Raw genomic sequence first — 11,996 nt, 5'->3', positions numbered from 1 at the left:
AAGTAAATGAAATCCCTCTCACCACATACGGATGCTCATTTATACACAATAAATAATGTAAATATACTAAACATACAATAAGCAATAAACTATAATTATACTGTATTTTTATTTTTATCATTTGCATAATTATTTGAAATAATAGTTTTCACTGTGCATTTAGTTTCTCATGTATTGTATTTTGCCCCACTTTATACCAGTCCTATATACCATGCTGTTATATATTATGTTACACAATACGCAATACATATAATACAATGTATACAATACACATAATCAGAATCAGAATCAGGTTTTTTGGCCAAGTGTGTTGACACACTCAAGAAATTTGGTTCCTTCAAGTTTTAGTTATGAAATAAACGGGCTTTCATTTTGACACTGGTTGAATTACCCCATATTATATAACGTGCGCTAGAAACTACATCCTATATAGTACATTTATGAACACAATCCTTAGTTATTTGTTTACACCGTGCTGTACTTGGCTGAAGCGCACTGCGCATGCGTGGATCACCTACATTGACATACAGTGGACCTACAAGCTGACGTGATGCTCCGCCTGCGGCTTTAACGTGAACGGTACCGTCAAGTCGCCTCTGTCTTTGGAGGCGCTTTTAATTTCACAGAGCGGTTTGACCTCGAATTTCAACTGTGTGGCTAAAGATCACCAGCTCATGATAAAGGTAAAAGGTGCTTAGTTGTTCAACAAAACAACGCATCATTTTACATTAGCTTGCTCGACTAGCACGAACTAAGTAATCTACGTACCTAGCCTGCTAGCTAGCCTAAGTGTTGTCATTCTGCAAACTAATAAACAATATGCTAGATACAAGTCCTAGAACTAACATATAATTTTGTGCAAAGACAGATATGTAACATTTTGGCGTTGAGAAACCTAAAGTGCTTAATAACGGTAAACCATACAAGGAAGAGCCGTGTTTTGTTTTTGTAGTTCGGTTAAACAACATGGCGTCCTGGTCGCGGTTTGGTTTTAATGGTTCGCACTCGCGTGTGTTCTACGTCTAATTCCACGGCGCGACACACGGACTGTTATGCGTCTCTTTAATCGACTGCATTTCTTCCGATTCTGGCAGTCATCTGAATTTGTTGTATTGAGTACCAGGCCCAGCTTTGCACCACGGCAGCGATGCTTTTGTGATACAAAATGGCGGACCGTTAAGCTAAAGCATTGAGAATGAATGAATGAATGAATACCGAAAGCTCATCTTTTTGCTCCTTTCCTTTAACGCGTCTATTCACGTGATTTTTTTCACCCCATGGATCATTTTTATAAGCATCGCTGTACTTTTACACTCTACGCCTGGATTTCGGGATTTTAACCTGCAACGTCAAACAAACAATATTTCACTACAGCAACTGACTAAATCGCGTTCAAACTGGAGCTGCGGTTGTTTTACTGAAATGGTATCAGTTCGCTTTAAACCTGCGGATGAAAAAATGTTCATTTTTAAAGATGATGATCAAAAATCACGGCTAGAGTATGTAACCCTCCACTTACACACACAGTAAATCATTATTGTCCATATTTACCAGGGCCAATAATTCACAGATACCTGGAAGTACAACTTTAATTAAACATTGACAACATTCATTTTCAGTACCGTTTTTTTCTGCTCAGATACTAAGGATGGGACACCAGTGAATCACAGAGACACACACACACACACACACACACACACACACACACACAGAGCTAGCAATAAGTACCATAGCCAATCCACCTACATGTATTTGGGAGGAAATCGGTGTACACCGATAAACTCCACACAGGCAGTAACCCGAGTTAAAGATCAAATCCTGTGACCTCTGAGCTGTTAGGCAGTTGATGTTCTAGTACAAAAAGATTTTGGCTAAATATGGTGAATAAATATACAGTGCACATGGGCTTGTCCATGTTAAAAATAAAAGGTTGCTGCCATAGCACAGAAATGAAAAACTCTAACGCATCTTTATGCTGTCCATTTCTACTGATGTGTGTGAAACAGTTCTCTAACCTTTTCTGGACAAACGGCCTGTCATTTGAACGATAAGAGGTCAGCGGTTGTTGCATCGCCGAATTAAACGTCTTTCTCCGTTCTACCCTCGTGGTTTTCGAAATGGACGCCGTTATTTATGTTTGGGGAGCATTTTCAAATTTTCCCCATCGCTGTCTACCATTTTTTACGTCGTATTTTGGAAGTACACCTGCATTTAGTCGATCTAATCGGCCGCCGTTATTTAAGCTTGTGGATGTTGTGCTGCAGTTTCCAAAGCAACACAAGGAATGAGTTAGTCTGTGTTTGAGTTATGGAAACTCAAAGCATCTGAGTGCCACTTACTTTTCACCAGTCTTAAAGTGGATGTGCTGCAAAAAAACAGCTTCATTTGTGGATTCGCAAGAATACAGCTCAAGTTTAGCTCTGTGAATGTGAAATAAATTCACTGATGCCGGTTAAAATAGCACTTTTATACTCTGTAGTTCTACATTTAGTGTTTCATTATAGTTCTCCCTAAATGTTGCAGAGTACTTCACTGTGTTTTCAAGAAATTTTATCTGTGGAATTTCTCTTTTCTTCCCCTATGTCGATGCCCTGGCATTTTCAGGACCTGGGGTGAAATAAATTGTTAAAAGAAAGTCAACAAAAAAAAAAAAAAAAAATCAACAAAAACCCAAATCGTATACACTCTTGTATACAACGCCATCTCCAAATTCATCTTGAGCAAGTGTTTGCTAAGAGCCTGAAGCTACTAGCATCATGTCACACAGAAGAAGCCGAAGTGGTTCTCCACCGTCTTACGGCACCAACAGCAATGACCCTCGTGACCTGGAGAGAAGGATTTTTGTCGGCAATTTGCCCACTGCACATATGGCGAAGAAGGATATGGAAGACCTGTTCAGGCCATATGGGAAAATACAGGGTTAGTACCCAATGTCATATCCAAAATAATAATTAGCTGAACTGAAGAATAGCGGACTTTGGTATTTGAATTTGAGACTTCTAACGAAAATGGACGTCTGAAATATCATTTAAGAATTAAGTTAACATCAAAACATAGTATGGACTCGGATTTATAAATAAAGACCATTGTTTCCTCCCCCAAATCAACCAGAATCATGTTTTCCTGCGTAAAACTGTTCCTTTTTGCAGCCTTGTCCCTGTTTCGTGGGTATGGATTTGTGCAGTTTGAAAGGACGGAAGATGCCGAGGCAGCTAAAGCAGGACATAACGGTCGGCTTTATAGAGGTTATAAACTAGGTAAGGCTTTATAAGGCTAATACCACAAACTGCACTTAACTTGCTATTTGTTGCATGTTGACTAACTGGGCTTTATTTAGCTGTAGCTGTCAGGGCATGACTTTGATGGTAATTGTAAGAAAACCTATTGCAGAGTTGTTTAAAGGTGCAGTTTGTTTATGTTTAAAAATATTAGGTCCAGAGCGGTGGACAATTCATGAATGAATTAGATAGCCCATCAGGAAAGTGAAGCGATCTTTTTCCTGGACTATGATAAAAAGGGCTTGCTTATGTAATGTGGTCAGTGAGGTAGTTAAATGGATTAACAAGGGAGCAAATTAACTAACTAACTGTCATTCTGCAGTTAAAGTGGTTGTGGTCGGGCAGGGAAGAGAAGGACCGGACGGGACACCAGGACTAGGGATGGGAACTTCTGCTGTAATGATGAGTTTTGGGCCACGGTTTGGTTTTGAGATTGGTTGATCTGTCCTTGCATAGTATAGGAAAAAAGATTGCGTGTGGTACAGTGCCTTAATTTTCTCCTCATATGTTTAACTGTGAGGTGATCGTGTGACCTGCATGTTTCTGATCCTGAAAAGATCACCTGTTGCCCGTGCATGTTAATGATTGTTTTTTTGTTCCACCATGGGTCAGATTGTGCTTCTGCCGATGTGTGTACAGCAGCGGCTGTGTGCCCAGGATACTGGCTCGTTGATCTGTGTCTAGAAACACATACTTTCCCTTGTACCCTGTGGTTTGCTTTGTCCTGTAATACATTTGGATATCCCCTAGCGCGTCTAAAATGTTTTCCGGCCCAAAACATTTTAAGGCCTAGTTTAAGGCTCTCGAAATTTCAAACTGCACCTTTAAATGCATTATAACCTATATCAGCTTCTGTCACCTCTCATACACTATTTCACTGAAGTCTGCAAATTTTTAAGGAAGAATTTAGTTTTGGGGTGATGTTTAGCTTTAAGCACCCCAAATTCTCCAGATTCTACAATTCAGCATCAGTTCTAGCAGGAGTTCTAGCAGGCCAAGTTGCAAGAATCTGGCCCCAGTTGGACAAAAATACCATCTCCAGACTTTTAATAGTCCTTGACATGATGAATCATTTATTTTTAGCTAAGGAAAGCTTATATATTGTGTATAGCCCATATGGGGGAACAGTACTGAAATGCATCGGAATCGTCCGTGAGCGATCGTTAAAGCTATCGTGTCTGTGAGTGAAAGTCCCAGCAAAATTCTGAACACTAAGTGACAAGCTCATTTGTTAATGTGAAATCAGTGCTTTTCCCCCAAATGTCCAATGTTAAGTCTAACAAAAATGTTATAAAATATACGGCTCCTTTAAGGTGTTTTAATACAATGTTCAATTAGCCTACTAGTTCTTTTCTGAATAAATACATAATGGCTTTACTTTTCTTTGGTCTTGTTTTCTTTAAAACTTGTGTATTGTGATTTATTAAGATGTGGACTTCCCATGTCGTCTTTTGATTTATTATTGTATACAGAAGATTTTTTCCTGCTACATTTGTAGTTTAAAAAAGTTTCTAATTGGTTTGTTCTCAAAAGCTTTGAAAATTTGTGAGACGCAACCAAGCTTTGTTTTTTTGTTTTGTTTTTGTTTTGTTTTTTGGGTTTTTTTTCCCTCGAAAATTGATGTTGAACCTTCGGATTGGTTTGTTTTCAGATGTAAATATGGCTGCGGAGAGACGACAGAAACCCAGGTCAAGTCCTCCACGCAGGTAAAGTATTGTCAGGAGTCTACTGCGAAGGTTTCGGTGACAGGTTTCCGGTAAACTTGTTTTATCACCTCCTTCAAAAGCATTTGCATTTCTGGACTACAGCGGCAAGAATCATTACAGACAACAGAAAGCATGTCAAATTTATGGTATTCCTCTTCAGAATGTGTCCGTTTGGATCATCTTTTATTCACGGGTATTTAGTTGTTTGTTGCAATAAAGTTGAAAGGCCAATCTAAGACTATTTTCCTTGGTGTCCTTGTGTCTTAACAGTGTGTTATTTATTCTGTTCAGACTGCATTTCAAAGCTTGCCTAACTTTCAATAACAATGTCTTCACTTCATCTGTTAAAACCGGCATCAAACGGACTTTTGATGCAAATAAATAAAATAAATTACAAATAAATTAACTTATTACATCGTTATATTTAGCAGTGTTGGGCAGCGCCGCATAACAATTGCGCCAAGACCTCGCGTTTGATTTTGCATGAAATAAAATTCGCACACTTTTTTGGAGCATCGGCATCATCACGTTTTATCGGTTATTCATTTTATTTTCAAAGGAATGAGGTATGTTGTAAAAATGTGTTGGATTATTCTGTTTTCTTTCTGTGCATTGGTCATGTTATCAGAATATGGTGAAACCAGTACTGTAACTCGAGTAAATCTGACTATACAAACATTTTTCCTCAGAAACTCTGCTGGAAAATACTGTGGGGGGGCCCTTTAATTATTTCTATATTTGGACACCACATTAGACCTCTTAGTTTAAAGATTCAACACTGACCTGTTTTGAAGAAAATCTTCAGGAAACTTCAGCCACACCACCAAATACTGCACCTGGAGACGTTGCGGCAATTCTTACTTTGGCAGCCGTTTCCTTTCATAATATCTATGCCTCACTAAAGAGGAAATCTGTTGAGCATTGTTTTTCATTTTAAATTTCAATGGGTCAGTCACTGATTGAGAATTTATATAGCATTAAATGTGTAAAGCTGATGCAGCAAAGTTTCTGACTGCTTATTTTGTCCGTGTAGGCCTTCTGGTTATGGGGACAGCAGGGAGCCCCGTCTCCGTTCTCGATCCCCAGTGCATGGGCGAGACTCCCGCGACAACAGGGATGGCAGAGACGTGAGGGAACCTAGTCGAGAACCCCGGCCTGGACCTCCAAGAGATCCTGATGATGAGCGCTACAGGGGTACAGATGGAAGAGTTAAAGAGACTCGAGATGCTGCTTATAGGTAGATGAGCCTTAATCTTAAACACTGTCATTTCAGAAGAAATGTAAGATCATTTGGTGACGCATGCGGATATATAGATTTACACCCCATTCAGTGCAGTTGTCTGATCAACACCAGTTCATCGTGCCGGTACGATCCAGCAGCTTGGGATTATGTTCACATCATCTATCAGAATAGGGAAATGTGATGTATGTGATTTTGTCAGTGCAGAGATTGTTGGTGGTGGGCAGCTGGTTTGAGTATTTCTTGTAACTACTTGAGCCTCTATAGCAGGGGTGTCAAACTCAAATTCACAGTGGGCCAAAATATAAAACTGAGATAGTCACAGGCCAAACTGAATATTTATTGAAAAATTAACTGCAACTGATTTGTAATGTTCAACCTTTTTCATATGGAAACAAACTTTATTTTTGCTTAAACACAGGATTTGGAAAAAAAACAGAGCTTGATATTACAAACACATAAGAAATTAAATTCGAAATAAAAGACACATCAGTGGGGTTCATTTCGCAAACTTTGACCATACACTTTTTGACAAACTCCCCCTCATTAAAGGGCTGGGCAGATTTTGCCATCTCTGCTGCCACAATAAAGCTTTACAGCCTTTACAGCAGCTTCACTTTTTGATTTAGCTTTCATGAACATAGTCTGCCGGGAAACCAGACTTTTTTTTCATCTCCTCCGCCTTCTGGAGCTTCTGCTTTACGTCCAGGTCCTTATACTTCTCATAATGTTTCGTTTCATAGTGTCTTCTTATGTTATATTGCCCGATATTGCCCGATGTGACTGTAGCATGGTTGTTAACGACTGTCAACAGAGAATGAGGGGCGCTTGCTGTTCGTGACTACGTGTCAATACAGTGGCAAGGCATTCTGTGATTTGTAGTATTAGCGGAGCATGCAGCTAGCCAGCTGTAATGCACATTTGATATGATCTTAGAGTCCAGAGTTTGACACCCCTGATCTACAGTTTACTCGACATGGGGAAATAAGATGGCTGGGTGAGAATTTGGTGTCAACAGCATGAATCTGCCTTGTCAACAAGGTGAAGGTGGTGTAATGGTGTAGGGAAAGTTTTCTTTGCACACTTTGGGCCTGTTAAGGCCAATCAATCGTTCCAAGCAATCAATGCCTCTGCTTATGAGTTTTTTGTTACTGACCACCACCATGTGCATCCCTTTATTTACCCATCTTCAAATGGTGACTTCCAGAATGATGATTATGCACCATGTCACAAAGCAAAAGTCCTCTCAAACTGGTTTCAATGTAGTTCTCTTCCTGGTCGTCAGATCTGAATCCAGTAGCACACAGCGGTCGCCGCACAGGAGATTCACAACATGAAAGTACACCTGAAAATCTGCAGGAATGACCTGATGCAGTCATGGTCAGAAAGTCAAAAGAATGCTTTTAACATCTTGTGTGCCCCATGAGTATTATAGTGTTCTAGGTAAAGATCTCAATGAGTGTATAGTGCATACAACATGGCAGTGCAACATGATGCGCATTAAAACTTTTTTGTCTTTTGAGTGATGATTTTGTTGTGTTTAACATTTTTAATTATATACACTATTAACATATTCAAGAAAATGAAGTTCTTACTTGTTACATTTTGTCCGAATGTGTATAAAGCAGGCATTAATTATGGTACAGCCATTAATATTGTCTTTTATTTTTCTTCCTACAGAAATGATGGTTTTGACCGCTTTTTACGTGGCGAATATGAACCATACCGCAAGAAAGATGAGCCTTATCCTGACCGCTACAGAGAGAATTGGACTGGCAGGAGAGAGCCAGAAGGTTGGTCTACTCAAAACCACATTAAAATGATCAGATGCAGTTCAGTTGAAGCGTTCTTACATACATCTTATAAACGTGTATGTTCAGAGGAGCGAATGCAGCCTGAGGAGCGCAGGAGGAATGAGCTGTACCGTCAGTACTATGAAGAGCTGCAGAGACGTTACGACGCAGAGAGACCCGTAGACTGCTCGGTCATCGTGGTAAACAAGCAGCAGAAGTGAGTTCCGTGATTTTATTTATTCCTGGATTATTAATAGTCGATTAAATGTGTTTATTTGTAATTATGGGTAAATTCCATTTTGGAACATGACTATTAATGTAGACATTTTGTGTTCTTGGTGTGATCTTTTTTAGAGAGTATGCAGAAATGGTAGGGAGGAAGGTGCGAGATCTGGGCATGGTGGTGGACCTCATCTTCCTCAACACAGAGGTGTCCCTGACCCAGGCTCTGGAGGACGTAAGCCGGGCTCGCACACCCTTTGCCATCATCATCACACAACAGCACGAAGTGCATCGTTCCTGCACTGTCAACATTCTCTTTGGAACACCACAGGGTACATGAGCTGGGTGGCTTAAATGACTGATCACACTAGTTAAATGGACTAGAAGTATTATGATCATGAAGATTTCATTTTAGGAGTCATTAAAATAACTTTATGCTATGCAATGTGAAAGCCTAATTTTAAGGACTTTAACAGAATAAAAAGCAAGCATTTTTTTTTAAATGACATCTTCCTTTTTATTAAATATGCAATGTAAAGTGTTCTTTGTTATTCTGGTCAAGAACACAGAAACATGCCCATGCAGGATGCTATGGTTTTAGTGGCTCACAACTATGACACCTTTAAGATTGAGAACCGTGCCAAGGAGCGGGATGAGATCTCAAGAAAAGCTGCGAAGATGGCAGATGAAGTGTTGATGAGAGAACACGACCGTCAAGGCCACCCAGTCTCAGTACTGACTGCTATCACACTGTTATCAGAGGGCAGGTAAGCTCACCAAAATGCACGTATAATTCAAACTATGCACTGGCTACAATGTAAGCATGGATTCTGTTTTGGGGGGATATTTGAATGTGTGTGTATATAATAATTGTCTTGGATTTGTATTTTTCTTGTCACAAGGTTCTTGAGCCCTCAAGAGTTAACGATACTCATTAACTATCTCCAGGATAAGCGAGATCGTCTTATTCGAGGTGGCACAGAACCTCTTCTTGGTAAGTTTGTTCTCAGTGATTAAGGTCGCTTTATTAAATACAACCGTACATTCTAATAAGCCAATCATGTGGCAGCAGCTCATTGCAAATAATCATGCTGAAACAGGTCCAGTGCTTCAGTTACTGATCATCGTCTTTATTGTGGAACGGTCGATGCTACCAGATAGGCTGCATTACACGATTGACAGTTGTGTGTGTGGAAATGCCTTAAGATCAGTCAACAGAAAATGGTCAGATTTTTTTCAATCACTCTTTACAACTGTGGTGAGAAGAAAACAGTCTCAACATGCACAGAAAATGGCCTTGATGTGGATGAGCGCCAATGGCAAAATACCACAAGGTTTCACTACATTTAGCCAAGATTAGGAATTTGAGGCTATCCTGGCCACAGGCTTACAAAAATTAGGTAAGTTGAAGAATTGAGGGAAAACCCCCCCAAAAGTCTTCAGTTTGATTTAAGCATTTGCTCATGACCGCCTCAGATTTGGCTTGATGTGTGTCCCAGATGCTTTTCTGCATCCCATGGTTGTAAAGAGTGCTTATTGGAGTTACTATAGGCCACCTGTCAGCTACATAAATGTACAGGAGGTATGGATTTTCCTAATAAAGTGGATGGTGAGTGTACACTACACAAGAAGTTGTGTATGCATGTTGGTTAGGCATTGCAAGCATTTTTACATCTAACAACTAGACACAATGGGGGAGGTTATGATGCGTTAAATATGAGCGTATACTTGAAAGCTTTTCCATAAAACATGCTGTTTGGTTTCTTTTTCTGTCAGGATAAAATGACAAAACCAACACAGTGCATTTATATTTCACTTTTCTTTGTGTACAGTGTCCCATCAGACTTCTGCAGCAGTCACTCATGAGACCCCTCAGTCCACTCAGGCTATTGGTCCTGTCTCCCACCAGACGCACCCAACCACACACTCCATACACAGCTCCCACCTACCTGCTGCCTCTGCCACCACTACCAACCAGCAACAAGAGCTGCAAGCTAAAATTCTCAGCCTCTTCAACAGTGGCTCAGGCTCCTCGGTGTCTCAGAACCAAGCAGCGGCGTCCCAACCTCAGGGCTATGGCTCCACACAAAGCTCCAGTCTCTCCTCTTCCTCTACTCTGTCCAACTTGGCCATGTCTGCTCATGACACTCAGGACATGATGAATCCTCACATGGGCATTAGGCCCCCTGCTAATAATCGTGTAGCAGCACCTCAAGGGCTCCAGAGAGCTGGAACTGCGATTAACTTTGACAACCCTAGTGTTCAGAAAGCCCTTGACACACTCATCCAGAGCGGACCTGCCATTAACCAGCTGGTCAATTCAGCAAACCTTTCGGCCAGATCAGGCCAGGGGATGAACCAAGGAATGAACAAAGGTTTAAGCCAGGGAGTTGGGCAAGGAATGAACCAAGGCTATAACCAGGGAGTAGGTCAAGGGATGAGCCAAGGAATGAGCCAAGGACTGGGACAGGGACTAAATCAGGGGATGGGGCAAGGGTCTCACTACCAACGTCATTTCTGAAACCTTTTTTTTTTCTTTTTTTTTTTAAATTCTTCATTTAATTCTTTAAAAAGCAGTTCCCTTAAATTTCTAAACATTGCTGTACTATTTCTTACTTTGATTGTTACTATTTGGATACATGAATTTTCCTTTTGGACCCAAAATGGTGACAGATATAAATCATTTCATTCATTCATGAATTTGCTGATCTGACCCAGATAGTTTTGAATATTCCCCTTGTGTTATTTTATATAAAGTGTAATTTGTACATAATGAACTGCATTCAATAAATGTTTGACACAAATGTTTCGAGTAAGTGCATTGAAAAGACTTTGTACCAATCAGTAATAAAATGGTATTCATTTATTGCATTTTGTGCTGACAAATCTAGAAAATGGAATGGGAAAACTGCCAGAAGCCATAGAGATAAAGCATTTGAAATGTAAAACTACATTTGCGTTAGTATTTTTTCTTTTGTACCATGAAACACAATATATAATATTTATTTATTTAAAATATTGAAGTTACACTTACACAAAAAATAAACACTTCAACACTAATCATATGTTTTATGTGCAGAACCCCTTTCCACCCTGGCACATGGTCCCTAATGCTCTTAGCGCAGATATCTAGATCTGCACACATGCATACACACGCACATACATGAGAAACAGTGGGACACAGTTTATCATTTTTACCAAGGGAAAAAAATTCTGTAAAACATCTACATACTTTTTTTTTTCCTATATCCATCCTTTTCCAAACATTTACACAAAATGGTTTGCACGTCATTTCATGAATTAAAAAACAAGCTTGAAGAACCCTGTCTGCTCATGTTATGGGGTCCTGTCTAATCCTCTTCACAATTAAGCAACTTTGTCTAAATGCTTAGGCCTGACCAACTATTTAAAAAAAAAAAGAAGAATTATTCACACAGCCATTTAGAGAGCTGAAAGTATTTGCATGTATGACTTACTATTTTTAACTTGGTTAGTGTTAGGTTATCCTGAATGAGGATAGTATCTGGACCGGTGTTTAATACAGCTAGTTCTGAGTCATTAGATAGACTATAAAATGTTGCCGGTGAACAAGAGTAAAAGAAAAAGTGCCTCTGGCCAAACATTTCTACATTTCCAAGCTGATCATACAGCAGTGCATCATACACATCACACACCATATGTGTATTCTGGGGCTCAGTTCATGTATAGCTGCCAATTGGTGTTTCTGTTTAAGGCATAAGTAGAAATGTATAGAATT

General features: G+C 39.7%; 1 protein-coding gene across 3 annotated transcripts; it reads left to right on the top strand.

Moving 5' to 3' along the window:
• The first annotated feature begins 345 nt into the window (after positions 1-345).
• On the top strand, positions 346-11,190 carry ncoa5 (nuclear receptor coactivator 5). 3 transcript variants are annotated; one of them, XM_027146659.2, is made up of 11 exons: positions 389-683; positions 2,605-2,919; positions 3,150-3,257; positions 4,930-4,984; positions 6,018-6,221; positions 7,905-8,017; positions 8,105-8,234; positions 8,372-8,571; positions 8,802-9,006; positions 9,142-9,233; positions 10,072-11,190. In XM_027146659.2, exons 2-11 carry the CDS (start codon positions 2,757-2,759, stop codon positions 10,758-10,760), a joined length of 1,959 nt encoding a protein of 652 aa, XP_027002460.1. In that variant the 5' UTR covers positions 389-683; positions 2,605-2,756; the 3' UTR covers positions 10,761-11,190. The 3 variants fall into 3 exon arrangements, with proteins under 3 accessions (XP_027002462.1, XP_027002460.1, XP_027002461.1); XM_027146660.2 differs by lacking the exon at positions 3,150-3,257 and having other exon boundaries at positions 390-683; XM_027146661.2 differs by lacking the exons at positions 2,605-2,919; positions 3,150-3,257 and having other exon boundaries at positions 346-683.
• The last annotated feature ends 806 nt before the right edge of the window (positions 11,191-11,996 follow it).

Source organism: Tachysurus fulvidraco, chromosome 5 (genome assembly GCF_022655615.1).
Source record: "Tachysurus fulvidraco isolate hzauxx_2018 chromosome 5, HZAU_PFXX_2.0, whole genome shotgun sequence".
Taxonomy (NCBI): domain Eukaryota; kingdom Metazoa; phylum Chordata; class Actinopteri; order Siluriformes; family Bagridae; genus Tachysurus; species Tachysurus fulvidraco.
This window is presented reverse-complemented; position numbering and strand designations above follow the sequence as displayed.